We start from the raw sequence: 22,774 nt of genomic DNA, 5'->3' as shown, positions 1-22,774 counted from the left end.
GTGAGAGAGAAATCTGTAGTTGATATAAGCAAAGAAATTAAGACGCATCAAGGAGAACATTTTTCAAGTAGCATGAGCAATTCTGCCACGGTTCCCATTGTAGATAATAAGCTTTGGATAGCAAACACCTGAAAAATATACCAATAAGTGATACTGATTGTTGGGAAAACAAATTTGCAAGTTATTTATTTGACATTTTTACAGTTTAACTGCCCTTTTTATTTATTTTTTTATATATATAATCTGTATAATGAAGCTGTATTTTTAATAATAAATGCAAAGTCTTTCATATGTGGTTCTCTTATGTATTTTACCCATGTTATAAACGCTCAGAAAATTTAGCAGGCTGTTATCTTTAGTTTTATGATTTCATTTCAGAACAGTAATAGCCTGCTTAGTAGAGTTTATTTTCATCAATAATGCCTAAGACTCAAGTTATGAGTGGACACTCTCTGTTATGAGACCATGCTTTAAGCACTGTGCAGTCAACTTTGTTAGTATTTTCCTGTTTCTGTTTCTGATAGTGTTTGGAGTGCCATGTTTTCTGGAGCTCCTCCGATATCCGTGCTTCCTAGTACCTCAGATGCGTAATCTACCAGAGAAAAGAGAACAACACTTTTTTTTTTTTTTCCTGGTGGAAGTGGGTTGAATTCTCTTAGATGACACCAAAATCAGTGGAAAAGGGGAGGGAGAAGCCCTGGGGTAGGAAGGTGGAGGGAAATGCCTGGAGGCAGAAGGATGGAGAAATGGGAATGTGGCAGGGCAGGAGAAGGTGTGAGACCTTGCCCTTGCCACTGGCAGTGACCTGCTGCTTTTGCTCAGTGGTAGGATGAAACTGCACCTCTAGATGACTCGATTTTCCTTGGGCGCAGAGTTTCCCCTGCGGCTCACTGGATCTGTCTCACCCGGGCAGCACGTGCAAACCTGCGGGGGTGCCTGGCTGGCAAGCCGCTGCTGCTGCTGCCCATCAGCTGAGTGGCTTTTGAATTGATTGCAGTTCCCAGTGTGGTCCCAGTACAGAAAGCCACGGAGGGAGACGGGGTTGGAGGGGATGCCAGGGGATGCAATTGGCATGATGGTTCTCACCCAGCCCGTCGTAGTGATTATTAAAGTCTATTGCACAGACATGCTATCATGCTGTTGCTTGATTTCAGCTACTTTCTAATGCTTAATTTAAACCTCCCAGACACATTTTTTTAAAGTTATTTGAAAACTGATGAAGCAGTTGATGAGAAGGCAGGCAGCAGCAGGGCAGGCAGAGCCCTGGCAGCAGGCAGGACCAGCAGCAGGCAAGGCCAACCACAGCCCACGGGCTGCTGTATGCATCCGCAGGGACAAGGCAGATCTGAGCCCAGCCAGGAAATCCCAAGCCAGGAAAAATGTTGAGCTTTGCATTCAAGCAGACAGTAGGCTGGAGCAGGGAGAGGTGAGCCTCAGTGCTTCCCACTCTCCGGGAGTAGGGACCTGGCTACCATTTTCCTCTGCCAGGCCAAGGTTCTGCGGAGACATCAGGACTTAGGGCAGCCATGCGTCAGCACTGGGGGTTTGACAGCCGAAGCACAAGCCTGCTTTTAGGGGCGCAAGCACTAGATTTTGGCCCAGGCTTCCAGGAATGCACCTCAGGTTATGTAGGTGGAGTGTCTTGGTGGGACTTTTTACAGGCTTCTATACTACATTTGTACTGGAAGCAGAAAGCGCTTCCCTTAGGAGAAATACTTCACCGAGTTATCTCAGATGCAGGTACAGTGTATGCATCTGTGTTAGTCAGACTGGCCTTTGGTCAGTAATTATTAAAAACATAAGCCTGTAAGAGTTATCCAGAGATTGCCAAGTCTGTTCCTCTTGACAAAGGCACAACAGGTATAAACTAGACCTTTGCTCAGAGATAATGGTGCCCCTTGATTTTAGTAACCTTCGGCACCAGGAATTCCCCAAAAGCAGTTCGAGGGCATAACCATCCACAGCTAGAAGTATTTTTCTTTAAAAATATATTTAAAAATCAGTTTCTGCTTTTCCTTCTCACAGCTGGAAGTCACTGTGCACTGTGCAGAACTCCCCTCCTCTCTCTTTCCCTTCTCTGCCTTCCCGGGAGCACAGCCTTGCTCCAGGGAGGAGTGTGGGGAGGGGAGTGGGGCTTCCCATGTCTACCCTTCTCCTCCATGATCTGCAGGGCCAAGGCAAAGCAGGAAAAGCCGCGACAAAGTCGCCACTGACATTGTGCCTGTTTGTTTTTAATGAGATTCGCTGTGTTGCACTGTGGCTTAAGTTCTGAGCTTTGCCTCCTTCATTCCTCTTCCTTGGGCTATAAATACCCTGACGGCTGTCACCTTAGATGTACCTGGGGCAGACAGCAGATGCTATATACTGCCTCGGAAAAACATCACGTGGGTCCAAGACTGCTATTATTATAATGTGGAGGTTTTTGTGGGTTTTTTAATTACAATATTTTTAAGGCACTGACTGAGATCAGGTTAGTCTCTCCAAAGGTTTGTGCACCATGGTCTGGGTCAAAAACCGTGATGCCTCCGTAGTGTCATACTACCTGTAGTCTCTGCGCCAGTGCTCACTGTGGCAGTGTGCAGGCGATCCCGTGGATTTCCTCTTGTCGGGATCCGTGCACTGGCAGTGGTAGGTGACTCATTCGGAGCAAAAACTGTCAAGATGTCTCCATTTTTTTGATGTTTTCCATGTTGATGTCGCTACTCAGAGTGCAGGATCAGGAGAAAGCAGCTGACATTTTCCAGTTTCATGTCATCATCCTTTGTAGTTGTTGCAGCTGGGAGATTCTTGCTCTCTTATGTACCACTGCTGGGCAGTGGGAGCTGGAAAATACTTCAAAGAGATTAAAAGATAGCACATTTTTTTTTCATTTAGGATTTCCTGACCTTTTTTCAATTTGTCATGCTGTCTTCATTTCACCGTGGTGTTTGCATGATCTCGTTCAGTCTGTAAAAAGAAGGGAAACAACAGACACTATTGCTGTTTATTGTTTTACAAATGAGAATTTCACCAATATTTCAGTGATAGAGTGAATCGGCCATAACACACTTTGTTTCCCCTCTAGGAATGGACAGACTTTTTTCTTGAAAATAGCTTTTTCAATGATAAAATGCCATTTCAATAAAACTCTGGCATTTTTGATGAATTAGTCAACTGAATTAAGTAATGTTTGAAATGAAAGAAATCCAAAGGAACTTCTCTTTCTGGAAAATGTTTTCTTCTGAAAACTTCAGTTTAGAGTTAGTTTGAATTGTCTTTCATGAGTTTTTTTATTCCTATTTCCTCATATTGTGACATGTTAGTATTGACAGCTGACACTTCACCAACAAATTTCTCTTGTTTCATGGGACACAAATAGGAGACACATTAACCTGGAAAATGAGGAGTCCTACAGTCAGTATCTCTTAGTGATTACCTACAGAGGTTTAGTAAAATAATGAAATGGTTATCTCATTTTTTTGGCCTATGCCCTATCATTAATAGTAGTACAGAATATGTAGTGTAAAGATTTTAATTTTCCAAACCACAAACTAGTAACGATGAAATTAACCATCTGTTTTCCCTTAAATGAATTACCATATTATTGCATGTGGATTGTATCAGTGAATTATTTGTATATTATTTCAGGACCTGTAAGTACCTGTGACTACCTGCATACCTTGAAACAGCATAAACATCTAAAAAGGAAAGAGAATATGAAATGCAAAATACAATTAAAATTCTAAAAGAAAATTTTCCAACCCAAATCCTTTCAGATTCATGAATATTTTTAAAAATACTGTTTTCAGACAGTATTATTTTCATCTAATTTAAAATCAAAATAAATTTTGAAATTTCCTCTAAAATAGTAGTATGAACTATGACAAGCTTTATCCAATTTATCCAAAGCACTTCAGATATGAAGCTTGTGCATATAAGAAATGTGTTTGTTATGAAGTTGTATTTTTTTCTCATAACTGTTCATCACTGTAGTAAGATTTTGGGGTCACTTCATGACTGGAAGGAAGGAAGAACTTGCCTGTGTCTGCATGAGCAGTTTTCTTGCAGTAGCTGGAGTAGAGCACCCTGCTGAAGTGGTTGCTCCTGAACTCTGCACGAGGCCAGCATGTTAGGCTGGGAGCAGTGGGTGGATTAATTTGAAGTGTTCCCATTAGGCAGCCAAGGTAACTCTGCTTAAAATCGCAAGCGTAGATGTGGAAGTGACATCTCAGCTGGTGTGTTCAGTGATGGCTAGGAGCATCCCGAGACACTGGTACATCATTGACTGGCCCAGGCTGGGGACCGTTCCCAGGAGGCACTTTGCCTGTGGCCACCCTGATGGCAGCCAGTGGGGGTTAATTTATGGGTGGAGGCTGTTGTGTGCGGAAGTGGGAGCCACAATGGAAAAGACACTTGTATCGACGGGAGAAGTTTTTTTATCATTTTTCATTTGACTTGCTTTTGTGAAGCAAAAATTTAAATAATGGTAATTATTTAAAAATGGTGAAATTAACTGCATCCTAGGGAGAGGGCTCATATATTCTTCAGCTCACGTGGAGAGCTTGCTTGGTGACTTCTTCACTGGCTTAGCAGTTTTTGTGTATTTTCAGAAGTACAGAACCAAAGAGGTCTATAAACAAGAAACAAAATAGCTGTAAGCAGAAAAATAAATACAGCATTGTCAGCTCAATATTGTTTATCTACAGCTGAATCCTCATTAACTTCTTGTATTTGATATATTTTTACAATGTATAGTCATAATACGTGCAAGAGTGCTCCCCCTTGATTACTGGCTTCTTTGCATGGGGCCAAAATCCATTGCTTCCATTACCAGTTTCATCAAAGCATATTGGACAATATGGAATTTTCTGTGCCTGACAGACAAGAAAGGAGAATGACTGTGTTTGTACAAAATATGTTTAATTTTACTTTTTATATAAATTGTTTCTTTGTTCTTTATGATCAGAGCTGATCTCCATGCCTTCTTAGGTATTCACCAGAGCTAACTGCAGAGGACATTTGCGGGTGGGATCATCACTGAGGCAGATCTTCAGAGTATGTACAAGTAGTAGATATATTGCACCTCCTTTGTCTGCAGGTTCCAACCTGCAGAGGGGAGCAGGCTCCGCTGTGGTTGTGCACTGTGCATGATGCTACCAGATTAACGGAGATTTCATGCTGAATTTTGAAAAGAGAGGTGTTTCTGACCTGAATTGTAGGAGGAACTACAAATACCCAAGGAGTTTACCTTTGAAAATTATTTTTATTTTTTGTAGTCTAAACATGACCTTTGACATAAAAACATAAATGTTTAGACAAGTTTTTAGTGTGCCTAATACATAATGTAAAATCTTGCAAAATACCTCGAACGCACATTTATCTCAAAACAGTTTGTTAGTAAAACAGTGATATATATTGCAACAGTTGTGATCAGCTGACAAACCGCTTTGATACTGTGCTGCAGCACGACTGTTTCAAAGCCATGACATCTCCTGCATCTCAGTGGCATAAACACTGCTTGTGTCAGATTGCACAGTCACTTTGTCATGGTTGCAAAGGGAAAGTTCAGTCCAAAAATGGACATTTTTTACTTCCTGCCAAGTTGCGTGAAATTCAGACTCTGGCAACCAGAAGAGACTCTGAATCCCCTGATGCACATCAGTACGCTGCAAGATCAGGAGCGGTGACAGCAGAGGGCTGTGGGGACCACCATGATGCATGAGATGCTCCTCTCTGCCTTGTCCTCTATCCTCCCCAAGAAATAACTCTGTGCATGGGGCAGGGCTGGACCAGGCTTTCCTTTTCCTCTTGGCTCCCGTTTTAAACAGGAGGCAGCACCACGTGCCTACTTGTCGCGTGGTTTTGTCATGGGGAGGACAGGATGCAGCGGCACGGTGAGCAGAAGATGCTGCACACTCCCCAAACCACCGTTTGACTGCTGAGCGGTCTGAGGCTGCTCGCAAAGGCAGCGCTAGGTGCTAGGTTCCCAAGCACACCTCCTGCCACCGTCTTTGTTGCTGAATTCCCTGACTTCTAGGGAGAATTAAACAAGGAGGATAGAAATATAGACCTCTGTGGCTCCTTGCACTCATTTTCCCTGGCTTAAGTTTGTATTTACTCCTCCATTGACAATTTAGAGGCCGGTGTAACTGAGGTCAGTATTTGGCTCTCTGTGTCTCTTTCATCATCTGCAAACTGGAGATAGTAGTGTTTAGTATGGCTGTGTGAATAATTCATGGCATGGCTCCTTATTAAACAGATGTTTCTTCTCTGTTTGTAGATAGTCAGCAAATGGATTGCACTTTTTTCAAATTTATTTGTTGTCCAAATTATTCACCAAATACTTTCTGTAAATAATTTTATTGGCCTATTGTGCACTTAGAATATGAATTGGAAGGCTGCCTTATATGAGTATCTGTCATTGCTGGTTAAAATTTTTTATTTCGGCAACTATGTCCTCACCAAACTTGTCTCACAGAGCCTGAGAAAATAATACAAGGATGGCACAAATATGTTAAGAGTGAACGTTTAGGGAAGTATTCTTTTTCCTTTACTGCTGATGCAGCTCTAATACTAATCTGCCTCACTGGGTGTTATGAAGATTGGAAATGTGTTTTCTGAATATGAAATACTGCTTAAGCAGACAGGGATACCCCAGCCCTGGCTGCTCTTCCCTGTCTCTTCTTTCGGTAGCAGGTGTTACGTGGCAGTGTATGGTCCAGCTACTGGTGAACACAGGGTTTGATGTGAGCACGAGAGGAGGTACCCTGCTGTGCTCAGAGCCCCTGAATCAAGCAGACATCCATGAGACTAATAGAATGGGTGAGGGCCCAGAGAGCAAGTAGCACGGCATGGTTTGGCTCTTATCCATATGGCTGAACTCCCTTCCTTCCCAAAAGATGTCTGTACTGACTTACAGATATGGTCTGTGAGCTGTGCTATTCTCCAGAGCTTTCCAGGTAGGCTTTCCTGGGAGTCTGGACCTTTGCCGCAGACTGTACAGACAGTATGGATGTGTGGATGTCCCTGTATTTGGGTCCTAGTTTCTGGCATCTCAGGAATAAAAGCCTGCTGGTTGCTCAACTGCATTGCCCAAAGACTGGGTGGTTATTTGTTTACTTGAAGATCCATTTAGGATGTGCTCAGCTGCTCCCCATGCCCCTTCCCTGGCAGCTAGGGGAAGGGACATGCTGGTGGTGTCCCTGGAAAGGGGCTGGGAGGGGATTGGAGCTCCCTGTTTATCCTCTGGGAAACATGACAGGCTGGGAGGGGAACTGGGAATCCAGCTGTTGGCTTGTGTTTACAGAGTAGGAGCCTGTCAGGGCAGACTGTAATTGTTGTGTGTGCTCCCATTAATTCAGATTAGATCATTGCAGGGGATGAGGACAGTTCATGCAGGTAGACCCCAAGTATGTTTTCTGTCTCTAATGTTTAATTGTAACAATGTCATGTTACAGCTACATGAACTTCTCGGGGATGTTCTAATAGTGCGTTAGTCTTCAGAATATCTTTCAAGTGGAATGGATAAGCGAGATCCTTGGGGTGCGTAGAAAATACAGACCTCTAGCATACAATAGGTAGTCCCTTTTTCTGAAGGTGTATTAGTTTTCTTATCCCCTGCTGTGTTGTTTCAATAATAAAAGGGAAAAAAATACGAAGTTCTTGGTGAGGAGCCCATCAGATGCAGTTCCTGTACAGCCTTGCCCAGGAGACAGTCTGCTGGGAATTTTTTGGAGTAAAAATGGCTGAAGCCGCTTCAGTCACAGTAACTGAATGGTGAAAGAAGTTAGGGTCTCCTAAACCTCATTTATATATTTCTCTTTTCATGATTGCATCTAGTACTGCCCAGGATTTCTTTTAGCATTGAAGAGAAATAGATAAAAGGGCCAGGAAATCAAAGTCATTGGTGTTAACCAAGAGGTGTGGACCCTGACTGGCCACACTTGCTCACTCAAATTAAGAAACATAAGCCAAAAAGTTTCCTAACAGTGGGAAAACACAGGGTCAGTTTGAAAAGGACCAGAATATCAGTTCTGCTCTTGTTTTAAATACTCACGTGTTGGTGCTGATTGACACTGTGCAGAGTTTGTAAACTGTTAAGTTTTGTATTTAGCTTCAAATCAAATATGTTGGTGGAAGTGACAAATGTAGTGATGTAGGCTTGCTTCACATCTAGAAATAACCTGTACAGTAGCTTGTTTTCACTTGATATTTTGTCAGAGCTACTGGGAAAAAAGGGGGGAGTAAAAAGGTTTCCTTAGCCTTTACTAAAAATTTTCATAGGTAAGGGCATGCAAAAGACTAAGTATAATAAAACTGTTGCCTTGAAAAAAAAAGAAGTTGTTTTTAAAGTGTCTGAATCAGTTCTCTGTTACAGTTGTTTGTTAAGTGGGTTTTATTTCAAGAGCACTGATGATGGTGGTTTGGGGAAGTTATGTTAAAAATCTTGTCAGGATTAGAGCAGACACACTCCTCCACCTGCCTCTTTCTCAAGCAATAAATGCGGTTGATAACATGTTACTAGAGATGTGGATCTCAGGGTTTCCTTCTTCAGCCTTTTTTATTTGCTGTAGTTGAATTAGCCATTGTACTGAAATACCAGCCACCAAAAGAAAGTGACAGATAAGTGCTGTCAGACCAGTATAGCCATATAAAAATGCCCTCCTCCCACTGCAGCTGGTGAGAGACAGGGCTGATCATGGCAGCACTGAAAGTGTGATGGCGAGAGATCCCATCACCATAGCCTGCATCCGGAGAGGGGCAGGTGGGAGCTGAGGGGTCCTTTGTGCTCTCCTCATCAGGCTAAACTTGCTTCTTACTTAAATCATTGCCCTTCCTATCCATAGCTGTCATGAAGGAATTGAGTTTGCAGAGGCCAGTGGTGAATGGGGGACCTCTTGGCCTGTACCAAAGCAGAAAAGGGCTGAATACGAGGCACGTTTTGGGTTTGGTTTGGTTTTCCTCACACCAGCATGCTTCTGCGAAGCCTGGGGAAGGCAGTGATGGTGAGGCTGAAGGTGTCCATGAGGTGTCCTGAGTTGATCAACAGCTCCTTGCCACTGAGAGAGGCGATGTCCACCTTTGCCCCCTTCCTCCTGGTATCCCACCGCTGCCTTGGAGGGCAGAGTTGGAGAGGGAAAAGGGGCACCCCAGTCAAATCTGAGTAGTGGATTATGTTTGACAGTTTGGAACAAGGGCAGTGCACATCTATTCTTCTTCAAAACCATACCTGCTGAGTGGTTAAAGGAGAAGTTTTATGTCCTATGGCTTCTTATACAATGTCATTTTGCTTTGAGCAGATAGGCTGGGGCCTCCTCTTGACATACTGCTGGATTCACTGAACTGCACAGCATTCAGCGTGCAATGGAGGATGCCAAAGCAGCATGCGAGCACCATCACGGGATATACGGTAAGCGATCCTCTATGCTCCTAGTAGAGGCTTGCAGTACCCTACATGGTCTCAGACTACGCACATGGCATGGCGAAGGAAGCAGGAGAGCCCACGCTCATAGCAGATTGTGCCATTACCCAGAACGCAGTCAAGGGACAGTGGGCTGGAATGGATTAAGCTGTAACTTTAAGAAACAAGCAGTTCATGTTTCAGAAACAGGCTATGATGGGAATTTGGGTTGGATGCCAAGGGCCTGTAGTGGATATAGATTGCTTTTCTGTTGCGGTTTTCATGCAAGGGTCTCGGTGCTCTCTGCAGCTGATAAAACAGCAGAGTGGAGCAGGTCCATATTACACTGTGCAGGTGAGGGGAGATCCATGTTGATTTCAGGGCTGTTGAGATCCTTAGACTCATACTTCCAGCCTAGGGATTGCTTTAGCAGGAATAGCTTTTCCAAACTACACCTCCGAACCTTCCCAGAGTGGCAGCAGGTACAGGGGAAGGAGAGTTTCATGGTTTCTCTTCCCCGATAGATACTGTACTGCATGGCATCCATGGGAGCCCAGCCACAGCCATAAATATGAAAAGACACTTCTTTTTTTATGCCTTCCTAAGCCTGTGGTGAATTTTCCTTAAAGAAGTCGGGTGATTTTCCTGTTTTATCCAACAATTTTGTAGGGGAGGCTCTAACCCTCTCCAAGCCTCAGCCATGCTACCTTCTGCCTGTTGGGCAAAGTGTAGTGGCTAGCTTAAATGTGGTACTGTGTTTTAGAGTGCAGGCAGAAAACCAATGAGCACTAATCTGCCACTTATACATGTTTATTAGGTATTGCTTTAACAGATGTTCCATGGCAATGGAACTTGGTCCCAAAATGGAAGTTAGTCAGCAGGGAATTAGCATCAAAGATGTGGGATATCTACTAGAAATGGTTGGTTTCTCCTTTAACAACAGCAACAAAAAATAGCAGTTGTTTTTGTTAGCATTTTCTGTGGAAGGATTTGAAATTTCCAGAAAAAATAATCCAAAATTCAGTTTTATGTAAAAAGGTGGGAAGCAGAAAACTTCTGATTACTTTTATTATTAATGTATGCTAAAAGAGTGAGAAAATTCCCTGAAACAGGTATCTCTGGTACACACGCCACTTCATCCTATGATCTTGTAAATGATATTAATGCAGCCCAGCTGCAGGACTGTTTTTATTGTTATGAAAGTGCTTGTTGTCTAGGACACCAAGAATCACTTGCTGCGTCCAGAGCCTGCCTTAGCCAGGCTGTGTGTTGTTGGGTCTGTTCTTCTGTGTGAAAACAGAGGTGCAGTAAGTGGCTTTTCTATGGGTCGTGATGTTTTTCAAACAGTTGCAATACTTTGTAGACACAAATCATAAATAGTTTTCACTGTTCGTGCCGTACATCAAGCATCCAAGCCCCAGTTTATTTTTAAGCCTTGAGCTCATGTGTGGCATGCTGGTAAAACCAATGACAAACAGCATTGATAGTGCTAAATCTTCAGCTGTCCAAGCTGACCACGGCCAAATGATGCATAATTAAAGTTGTCAGTTCAAGTCTTCCCCGAAAGCTAGACTGTGTTTCACCTCAGTTCAGCATATACACTGTAAGATGGTGTCCTTTGGTCATACTGACAACTTGTAAGAAATATGAAGGCAATGTTAGAGGGCATTACCTTTTCATGCTTTTGAAAAGGTAGGGGATCATAGGCTCAATGCTGTCCACAGTGTGATAACAATGCACTTTTTAAGTCATTCTGAAGCATTGCGTTACAGCTATAAGCAGCTTGACTATATCTTCTTTCCAAGGTCTTTTACTCAGAGGTTGAAGATGACAAAGCAGTTAAACAGCTCTCACACGATGTTCCCCTGAGTTTGGATATGCTTAGCATGGTGAGTAGTTTTTTTCGTCAACAGTCAGAGCACCAGAGAGGAGCTTGCAAATGGGAACTTGCAACTGTCTACTTGCTGCTGGTTTGTGAATTAGGCTGACGATCCAAGCCCCATACCCAATACTTTGGGTATTGAGCAAAAGGAAATCACAATTTTTTTCTGTAATCCGGGTGGTGTGATACATTTTTGTTCCTTGTTGTCTGACTAGTTTAGCATGTAAAACTATTGGGACTTGCTTGCGTCTTCCTTGTACTGACCTTTGGCATGTACTAAAATAGAACTTTTAGTTTTTAATATGCATTTTCTGTGCACTTCCACATATGGAAGGGGAATTGCATGATTCTATGCACAATCAGAGTTGCAATATCAGTGTATGTGCATTGCAGTGTCTGACAGGTAAGTGAGTGAGTTAAAGGATACACAGCTTTCAGTGTGTTTTTGTCTCTAAGACTGTGGCCTCCTGAAATACAGAATTTCAAGTTTAATACTGCTGCTTTAGTTGCAGTTGTGCCAGTCCATCTCCTAGAAGATTCCCTCAACTTCTGTTTTTTTTGTTCTTGAAAGCACTACTTTTCCTCCTTGCTTCCCATATTGCCCCTTTCCTTTAGTTCTGTTTTTCCTTTTATTGCTCCTTTGCTTTCTTACTGTGCTTTATTTCACTCTCCCTTTCTCTTTCCCCTTTCCCTTTTTCTGTCCAATTTCCCCTCCCTTTTCCATTCACGAATGACCAGCACCCATCCTCTTCTGCTGCATGGCTGAGCAATTAGTGCTGACATGAAAGCAATTCCTCCATGCTTCTGGATGGTTTTAATACTGTCTGCTTTTAAAGGGTATTCTCAAAACATGCTGGTGCTTCTTCAGTGCGGAGAAGCTGGTTTTTTTCAGTTCAGCAAGGCAGATTTTCCAGCCTCTGCTTGGGCAAAGAGTGAAGGGGTATTACAGGCTGGGTGCTGTGAGGGGTGCACTTTAATACTGCACTGCAAAGGGCAGTCCGTCCACAAGACAGCAACATTACCAGCACAGGAATCAAAGGCTTACATGTGCGCACAGAGGGGCGTTAACAGGCTTTCCAGTGTTTATTTGGTGATGCTTCTTCACAATTCAGTTTTTTCCTCCTTTCTCTTCAGCTCGTTTTCATTCTCCTTTATTTCCTCACCCCCTCTTCCTTCAGCCTCCCCACCTGATGTTCGATGAAATGCATTTGCTGATATCTCCTGATCCTTGCTGGGCAGTGCTCGGAAACCTTCCCTGTGAGAAGCATGAGTGAGGGGGATGCTCAGATTTCCTGCAGTTTTCTGTCACTTGGTTGTCAGATCTGAGTCCTGCAGGTTTCTGGGATCATGGTGAATGAAAGACTATCATTGCCATGATATATTATTTCTTTATTTATGCATTATTTTCTCCCTTCTGATCTTTATCTCTGCATTCCTCACTTGCTTTTTTTTTTCCCAAAAAACATTCTTGCTAGTAGTGCCAACAAAGATCAAACAGAACTTTTTTTTTTTTTTAATCTTAATCCTGACACAGTAATTCTTACTCACTGGGAGAACAGTCTATCCCAGTACTCACACAGATGACTAACAGGCACAGACTACTATAGGTTGCAGCATTAGCCTTGTTTTAATTCCCTGAACTGTTATTTATGTGGTTTTGCCATCAGTTTTTAGAATGTTACTTCATTAACAAGTCCTATTTTGCTTATTCCTAGGGTCAACTTGAAGGACAAGCAGTTTTTGTAAGTATTGCTTCAGATGAAACTTGGTTGCAGCTGTGATTTAAAATGAAATAATTGAAGGTTCCTGACCTGGTCTTTCCACAGATTCACACACAAAAGTTGATCTCAAATGCCGAGTCTACTTAGCACTTACACAGGATCTTTTGTAGTCAAAATGTGGCAAATAGTAGTGAAAGCTCAAAATCCAGAGGTGAAGAAGGTGGACACATGCAGGTACAGGAGGTCCCTTTTCAGCAATGGATAAACTTTTCTCTCAGTCATCTAACCTATTTATGGATGTCTTGTTTTAATCAAGTAAACTTGTGTAAAAAATGAGCTATATCCGGGCAGTGAGGACTTACAGGGGACAGGGAGAGTCGGGTAGTCAGACACGCAGTGGCAGGGAAGAACAAAGTCCGGCAGTGGGAGAGGAGACGGAGAGGGCAAAACCTGAGCCAGGCCAGCGAGAGCCGAGGAGGAGGAGCGCGGGAAGAGGCCAGCCATGCAACGCCCAGGAGGGGGTGGGAGACTAATAACTAGTATAAAACAGTTTTGAAAGAAATACCAGCCCTCTTAATGGCTTTGCAGCTGGTGAATTATTTAGAGTAATTATTTCCAGTCCTGCACTTAGTCTAGTCTGGTTCCTATGAGCAGTGAACAAATTTGGTTTATTTTGGGGGGGGGAAGCAAGCAGGAGGTGCTCAGGTTTGGGTAGGATAAGGGCAGTGATTTCAGTGTTTAACTGAAATCCCTAACATCAACAACCTCTTGCAAAATTTTTTTTTCTGAGAGCTGTTCTAGGAATGGAGAAATCCCACAAAGTTGGTGGATCTTGCACAACTGTCATGGTCTGAATTAAGGGAAGTTTGGTGGGACTGTAGGAAACTGATGTCCGGATGACACCTCAGGATGCACTTGAACCAGGACTATCTGGTTTGATCCCAGCTGAGCTGAGTCTGGACTATGGCAGTTCAGAATTGAGGTTCCATGCTGGGGCCCTTTTTTCTGCTTGATAAAAATAACACTTCTGAGGGGTACTTGTGGAGCAGTGTGACTGACTGGGATTAATCAGCTCCCAGCTGTCATTAATCCTCAGGAAGTGGTGTTCTCACTGAAATGCTTTCTGTTATATTCATACTGAACTCAACAGAAATCTGCAATAGTTTTGTGGTTAAGTCTGCATAGTTCATGTTTCCGTCACTGAGCCTCCTCTCCTGGTGCCGGGTACAACCCTGCTGCTTTCTCAGAGAGTTTTCTGGACTGTGCAAGACTGTCATAGCAAGAGCTGAACTGGGTCGCTTGTTTCTGTGTGTGCGTGTGTGCACGTGCCTGTGTGTTAGCAAAGTGGATGAGGTATTATAGCTGTATTGTGTCATCTTGTAATAGAGAACTCCTAAGTGAAAGCAGCAAGGAGAAGTGCAGATGCAGTACAATGTAATAAGGCAGTTGTTCTACAGGGCATAATATTTGTGAAGTTGAGAACAAATATTTAAAAAAGAAGAAAAAAAGCAAGAAAAACTAGCAGGCTTTAAAGGTGGGAAGTTTTAGGTCAGGCGCAGAGCCTTAGAGAACAACGGTGCTCCCTATCAAATCACCAAATTCACCAGTACAAAATGGGGAGTCACCAGCTGAGACCAGCAGTGGAGGGAAGAATTTTCGGGGGATCAAGTGTCATTAAACCCAGCTTGGTTTCTGCAGCTGGGCTGTAATCCAGGGTTTGATGGGGTTTTGGATTAAAAAAAAACAAAACAGAAAACAGGTTTTCTTTGGAAAATAATTTGTAATCCAGGTTTCTGTGAGGCGACTCACTGCGCAGCCTCACAAACAGTTTCAACACACTTGGAGGGAAGGCAAGCTGTGTGGCAGGGCAGGGAGGGACACGCAGTTCCTATGTATACCTGACTCCTCTACCACAGAAAAGGCATCACATTGCTTCACCCCATTCAAGAATGTGAGATTGTAATGAAAATACCAAATGTCATTTTGCAGGGTTTTAGCAAGAGTATTGTGTAAGACAAGAAAGTGAGGCTGGTGCCTCATAAAGCCTCACCGGCAATGTAATGTCCAGTTTGGGGTATCCTGCTTCAAAATACAGAGGCAATCTGAGTGGAAAGAAAGACTACAAGAATGATGAGGAGCTAACTCTTCCACATGCCACCTAAATTCCTTATCTGTGAGGCCACTGTGTCTCTTCCAGGATGGAGAAAACTTGGGTTTAAGACCCTCCTTCTAAATACAATTAAAAAAAGAGGTAGAATATGTACTCCCAGGCCCCTGGACAGTGGGGTACAAGTAAACGTGTTTCTTCTCCAGAATCGTATGTGACAGTGTTCTGATGTGAGGTGGGTATTCCCTGAGATTGCCACGAGTCAGGGTAGCTTGATGATGTCCTGAATCTTTACCTGTTCACTAATGTCTTGATCCTAGAAGATTAGAAGATACTTGATCTCAAAGGTACTTACTATATGTCCAGCTGTTGTGTTCATGGAGAGGACATTGCCAGAAGAAAGAAGCAGATAGCCAGGAGAGCACCTTGCTGAGGTTTTGAGGGTACACACGTTGAACTTAAATACCTAAGTAGACATTAGGACTTTGATCTTGATTGGCTTTGTAGTCAATGAGATTCATTCTTTTTAGTTTATTGTAGACTTGAGTCTGGACATAATAATATGAGGCAAGTACATCGATATCCCACTCTCTGCAGAGGCCAAGTTCCTGCGTAGTGTGAAAACAATACAAATTTTTTCTCATAAGAATGGATATAAAGAGGGATCCTGGCAGGAACAAATGCACACAGTTTAAATACGGATGGACGGTGTGTATGGCATGGAGGATGGAATGGCAGGAGCAGGATCGTCAGTATTGTCATTGGGAGGAGGTGCTGACTTTTCAGATCACATTTTGAAAGATCCCAGGCACTTCAGCTATAAGACTGAAAGACCCAGATAAATCTTTTGCTGTGACTGTTCTTGCTGCCTCTCTCTGGGCAGTTTCTTTTCCAGCATTGTTATCATCTCTCTCAGATGAATCCAATTCATTCAAGCAGATCAAGGGTGAATGATGGAAAAACAGGATAATGGTCAGGTGGCCCATGTTAATAGGAAATCAGTGATGGGGCTCCAAAACCGCGACTAGAGAAATGACAGATGGCAGGGTGTTGCCGAACAATGTTGTAGTAATAACATAAGTTCCCCAAGGAATAGAGAGGGAGATTTTTGTCCAAAAGACCATCATAAGGAAATTTAGCAGTTAATAAAATTTTGGGAATGTTTACTATTTTACTGCAACTGGAAATGCAGATTTAAAGTCTGTTCCAGCGTGAAGAGAAAGGACATCTCTGCATTTTCACATGTAGTATGAATAATGTTTTTAATATCAGAGAATGAAAAACAGCAGAATCACTGTAAAAGAGTTTTTTATCAGTGCTTTTTTCCACACCAAAACAGTCTGTGGTGTAGAACCTGGTATGTCTGTTTACTTGTATGTGCTGTCAAAATTTGTAAATCTGGGATTTGCATCTCTCTACAGATGGGGTACAGGTAAAGAATACTGAATTTCTATATGCATGTACACGTGCTCCATTAAAGACCAGATCTAAATGTCTGAAACTGATCCATGCTATGTGCACCAGCTAGTGATAACACGTAATTTTTTGGTGATGTTTGCTAATTTCTGGGAGATTTGAGCAGGCTGCACTGAACAGTAGTACTCAGCAGCACAAGCTCTTCACGTGGAGGTTGGCATCGCCTCCCTTGCAGTAGCTGTCTGTGGGTTAATCTTTCTGTGTTTGTGGCAGAAGGACAAATAAGGGAAATGCTCGCTTCATGTCAAGACTGATAGCTAGGCTAGGAAAATTGTGAGAGGCAATGGGACTGGTCTCTGCTCCGTGAGAAATTAAAGAACATCAGTTCACAGTGCAGCAACTTGCTTCATTCTCAGGAGCTTCTACAGTCTATGGATTTAAAAGAAAAACAAAGCAAAAAACAGATTAAAAAAAAGAAAAGAAAATGCACCAGACTGATGCTGAATGCCAGCAATTGGCTCAAGGGAGGGAATAGTATGTGACTTTGACTTCACCAGCCAAAAAAAGGCGGACGGCAAATGCAAACGATCTGCAACCTTGTGAGTTATGCTGAGAAATGGGTCCAGGTCACCCCTGCGGATTCCCCAGGGCGAAGCTGCAGCTTGAGAGGAAACACATGGTGCTGTTTGTGTTTGTTGCTTCTGAGCTGGGCTGGGGACAATCCTCCTAGGAGCCTGCATGGAAAATGCCGTGTAAGATCCCCAAATCCCAGATCACAGCACCCTCCCCAGTTACATGGAAAAGCTTTCACGATGTTCTTGTCTTGCCTTCTCTTGACTCTGGTAGGAAGTTGTTATCGGTGATCTAAAGCCAGGCACTCCACACCGCGTTAGCGTGGGAGCATACGGCTGGGCAGGGAAAGGACGACCCAGCATGCCCAGAGACGTGACAACCTTATCCCAAGGTAATGCTGCGTACGTGGCTTTCGATTGCAAAACTAGCGGGGCACATGCCTGTAACACAGCAGGTCACTCGCACCGGAATCCCTGTCATGTGCACTATTGTAATATTTAACTATTATTTTTCCACAAGTGTGGGGTTTTAGAGGGGCAACAGGTGGGAGGAGAAGCCTATGAATTTGATCCCCAAATCTGTGGGTGTTGGGTTATTGTGTGTATTATCCTGTCTGCTTTAATGCTGTTCCTTTGCATTTTTTCTGGCTTAGATAAGTGCATGCCCCCTGCACCGCCCTATCAGCCTCAGGTCGTGGTAGTTTCTGATTCAGAAGTTGCGTTATCCTGGAAGCCTGGAGCGAGCGAAGGAAGTTCTCCCATCCAGTACTACACAGTGGAGTTTATCAGGCAAGTTTGCCAGTGGAGTCTGTATTCAGTCTTTGTGCACTGCAAGTTTGGGATTTTTTTAACCTAAACTGCACTGTTAAACTGCATACAGATTTTTCTCACAATTTGTTTACTTACGGTGTATAGTAGACTTAGTTTTCCTCTCAATGTGTGTTGAATTACTGTGAAAATTTAAAGACAAAACCAGAAATAATATAATTTCTTATAAAATCACCAATAAGTCATACTTTCTGATTGAAGAAAATAAGGTCTAATTTGATCCGTTCCCTGTAATAAAGGCCTAGGTGAATAAAGTTTTAAGTTCCTCCTGTCGTCAAACGCCATTGAACCATGCTGAGAAACGAGTGTTTGGCAGAGCAGTTCCCCTGAGCAGGAGCACCCTGGGCTGCTGTAGGAAATAATCCAGGGATTCCAAACTCAGTATGTCAGCAAGTTTTATCTGAAAGAAGTCTTTTGGGTCTTGAGCTTGCAGAACTCAGACTTACTTTGTTATCCTAATGCTAATCAAGTTTACATGAAATGTTGGCCTTTCTGTTTAAAGTTTTTTGGGGAAGGTGAGGTGTTGGTGGGTTTTTTTTTTCTTCTTTTATGTTGAACTCTCTAAAATTTGAAGTAATGGAACCAAACTGTGAAACGTTGCCAATCAAGTTGCTTTTATAAGATGCATATGAAGGGTCAGGAGGAGGTGGTTGTATCTGCATGCACAAACAAATATTCATACCTGACTGTTCATATGTTTGTGTAAGCTAATATCTGCATACAAAGCTATTTATTTTCATTTGCTTGCCCCTATGTTTACCCTTACAGTGAATGCAAAATTCAGCCTTTGGAAGTTTAATCCTTTGGGTAGACACTTGCTGACAGGTTTTAGTTCAGGTTCCTGAATAAGAACTGAGAATTGCTTCTTTAACTATTCTGAGCTGTAAAGGTAAAAAAATTATTCTTCAGAAAAACCCACTCATTTTTTAAAAAGAATTGTTGCTGTTAGACAGAAAGAACTATTGGTTTTCAGTGCTCAAAGTATGGTTACAATCTAGAAGATCCTGATATAATGAAAAGAATTCCCAGGCTGAAAACCTACTTGTGAACTTATGTTGCTCTTTGTGTTTGAATCAAAATATCCCATATTTAGTGGGAAGCCATCCAATGTTCGTTACACTGGGAGGCAGGACATGAGGACTGAAGATACGTTATGCCATCATGTGAACTCTGCTGTAGCATTACCATGAAATTTCTCCATCATCTATTTTTTGAACACAATCATTAACTGAGCCTTTCTGTCTTCTCCCCACCTCTTCTGTCTCATTTGCTTGGTGGATGGAGAAGGGATTTTGTTGGGGAAGGGTTCTGATTGAACGCATTTCTGCTGCCTCTGTGCTTTGGTGGGACAGTGGAGCCTGCAAGTTTATGTACGCCTCTTCATAGCACCAGGGGCCTGCTAATGGAAGAAGAAGTGGGCACTATCATCTCCATCTGATGCACTGAAAGTGCACCCTTGAATGTTTTTGCTCAGCCAGGGAGTGGAAAGCTGCCTTCACAGTTTAAGTCGAAAGATGCGAGTAATTGAAATTTCAGTGTTTCGTTGGTTTTAGACTTTGGGAAAGAATTTTCTAACAGCACAATGGTTTGATTACAATGTTTAGTTTGAGGTTTAAAGCTGAGCTGGGAGTGTATTTGTTAATTTTGGGATTATGCTCTCTTAGACTTGGAAGCTTGATTATATATTTGGAGAAAGTTCAATGAGCCATAAGCCCTAATTGCAGTTAGAGGTAAAGATTTAACTTTAAGCTTCATTGTCTGTTGCTCCATATAGTTTTAATTACTATAAAATGTATTAACATGAATTAAAGCTGTTAAATTAAACCACTGTAAAAGCAAAACAAAACAGTGCAAGTAAATTTAGAATTAAGTCTTCTTATGTCGAAGAAATACAATATTATCCTGTGCTTTTGCAAAATTAATGACTTTCTTATGCAAATCTGTAATTTCTTTTGGGGGCAGCACAAACATCTAAAAACCATGACATTGTTTAAATCATTTTAGTTCCCTTAGAACTAACTTTATGACTTTAACCCTAGAAAAAAAATGCTAGGAGACTGAGATGAGGGAAAAACAGTCTTTTCATTTGCTCAACTGCGATACTGGGGATTAAAACCTCATGAAAATTCAATACATTAATTGTTTGCACATGTCAAAATCTGATCAGAACCAGAGCTAACCTACAGTCCGTTTGTACTTGCAGTCTAAATTTGGGCCTTTATTTAGACATTTGCATGTGTTTCCCATGGGACCTTTTGGTTCACCCTAGGCAGTGGAGGGCTGCAGGTGGTTTCAGATGCAGGAGGAGCTGGGCTAACTCAGGCTCTGCTCTGCTGTTGACTATAAGAGGATGCTAGGGAGACCAGAATCCCAGCTTGGCTAAATGCTGCAAATCAGGAGGGCAAGTGTAAGTCTCACTGCTCACTGCACAGCCCATAGGGACTGTGCAAAAGAACGTGTTAAAACCAAAGTACCTAATGGTGTCTATGGAAGCTTGTGTAAATAGTCTAATAGCATACATTTATGCTGAGAAATATTTTATGGCAAATGGCATTCTTATGAAAGCCTCTAAAGTGAGACCCTGGACATAGACATACTAGTTTGGGTGTTTTCCCTAAAGGTACTATAAAAATTAATTATCGAAAATGTCTTGGCTATTTTCACTTGAATACTCCAAATACTCACATTTTTAATCTGTTGAATGCCTACCCAATCTTCTAAACTTGGAGACTAACTTACCCAAATTTTTATAGTCAGCTAGCTTTGACAGAACCAAAAGTGTTTCAGCAGTATCCCCTGAAAGGATTAGGTCACTTTCTTTTCATCTCCTTGGTACGTAGATGGAGTTAACAGCTTTCAATATTAATCTTGACGTTCTGGGGAAATTTTTCAGTATCTCGATAATGACGTGAAACTTCTGCTGCAATGAACTAGGCAAGTTTTGTCAATACAACTGGGGAGATTTATCAGTATACAGATGTTAGGGTGGAGCCGATTCAGCATAGCATTGTGGGCAGATTTCTTGATTAGTTTGAAGCCTTCCCCCCCCCCCAAAAAAGGTGTGTCCCTGAACCCATTCTGTGCTGATCTGTCCCTGGTGCTGCATTGAACTGGGCAGTCATATTTGCTTCTGTTTGCAAAGAACCTGAAAACAGACCTGACCAAGGAGACACCTCCTAGTGCCCAGCAAAAATACCTTTAATACTGTTGTCCTGATTAATGGATGAAAAGATACATCTGCTTCAACAATTACATCACTGTTGGTGAGGGTTAAATCCTTCAAAAAGTAATTAATGAAGAAAGAGGAGTGGAAGATGTAGAAATTAGGGAGGAAGTGCTGAACCATGTTAGATAGTATCAGAAGAATATTTAACAAAAGAATGAGGTTAGAAAATTGCCTGCTTTTCCTTTCCTCAAAGTTGACCTGGCGTATTGGTTGATCTATTTTGTAGAAACTGTCACAATAAAGCTAAATAATAATAATTACTAAACCAAATATCCTATAGTACATTATTTTCTACAATTATTATTTTCCATAGTGAATAAGAATGTATTGTAGTTGTCACCACATTTATAGGAATATTTTTTTAAAATCGTAGAGATGAATTTGCCACTCGAGATGAGTACAAACACGGCACAAAAGAACAATCAAAGACCTTAGAAAAATTGGATTGCTAGCAGGTGCTTCACTCTGTTAAATCATTTCCAGGTGATTTTAAGATGAAGTTTAAGGGAGAATAAAATTGCTATTCTCTGCATCAGAAAGATTTCCTTTCTTAAATTGAATCAGCCCCCAGATTACAATGCAAAGCAATAACCCAAATGTTTTGGGTATGTTTGGGGCAGAATTCTGCCCTTGGTTTAAATCCATCCAGTCCTATTGACTTTACCTATATATTTATTATCTTAAAAACACTCTGACTTTGTCACTGGCCAGATTCTTACTGCATGGCATTTCTGTGTTGGAGGTGCAGACCTGTAACTTCAAGAGCAGAAAATGCCCATGGCAGTTGTCTGATTTCCCTGTGCACAGATTCAATGTCTGGAGCAGCCCTGCGAGGTCTCGGCCAGAAACAGAGACCGCTGTGCCAGTCCAGCAAATGTAGCGCTGCAAAGAGATGGGGAAAAATGGCATCAAAATGAGCCCTTCTGGTATAAAAGTTGACACAGACTGAAATTTGGTGCAAAAAAAGGACCATGAAGACAGTTTTTAACAAAATGTTACCAGCTTAGAAAACATGGGAGCTGGCTGGTCCGGGATGCAGTCACCAGCTGCGTTTGTTGTGTTCCTCTCCCCATCTGTTTGCCATTTTTTATATCTTGTACCGATTTGTTCACACAGGGAATGTTCTGGAGAAGTAGCAAAGGTCAAGTGATAAATCTTGCTCTTTCCCTCTCCTTCAGCTGCAGATGCTTACACGTTTGCAGGCATTTCCTTTAGTATTCACTTCTGCGGAAGGAAGTCTTGTGAGACACAGTCAGTGAAGACTAGCCTATGATTTGTGTTATCTTCTATATCTTCATAAGGTGCAATACTTCCCTTTGGGTCCCTTCATCAGAGGTGTGTTGTTTCCATTTGGGCGCAGACATTGGCAGAGTCTGTTGCAGAGAGACTGTGAGACTGCTCTTGAGCTAGCAGGAATTCCTTGGGCTAGAATTGGAGCCAAAAAAAGATGTGTACAGGAAAATTGAAAACACTACTAAGTGAGCATGTGGAAGGAAGCGATGTTAACAGCTTTCATTTGGAAAACACTATACATTTTCATTTTGGCACAGGCATCAAAAGCTCAGAGAAGGGAAACAATGAAAGAGTAGCCAAAATAAGTGCCCTCCTGTCTACCAGGAAATGGTGGTGGAGGGTGACTTAAG

At 42.2% G+C, this 22,774-nt stretch overlaps 1 protein-coding gene across 1 annotated transcript in view; it reads left to right on the top strand.

The window, feature by feature from the left end:
- EGFLAM (EGF like, fibronectin type III and laminin G domains) overlaps positions 1-22,774 on the top strand; it is a 73,492-nt gene that overhangs the window by 9,436 nt on the left and 41,282 nt on the right. The window contains exons 2-6 of the mRNA XM_075740432.1: positions 9,279-9,388; positions 11,185-11,268; positions 12,977-13,003; positions 17,352-17,469; positions 17,731-17,866. Of these exons, the coding sequence (XP_075596547.1) occupies positions 9,279-9,388; positions 11,185-11,268; positions 12,977-13,003; positions 17,352-17,469; positions 17,731-17,866 (475 nt within the window). The remainder of the gene's footprint in view (positions 1-9,278; positions 9,389-11,184; positions 11,269-12,976; positions 13,004-17,351; positions 17,470-17,730; positions 17,867-22,774) is intronic.

Source organism: Balearica regulorum, chromosome Z (genome assembly GCF_011004875.1).
Source record: "Balearica regulorum gibbericeps isolate bBalReg1 chromosome Z, bBalReg1.pri, whole genome shotgun sequence".
Lineage (NCBI taxonomy): Eukaryota > Metazoa > Chordata > Aves > Gruiformes > Gruidae > Balearica > Balearica regulorum.
This window is presented reverse-complemented; position numbering and strand designations above follow the sequence as displayed.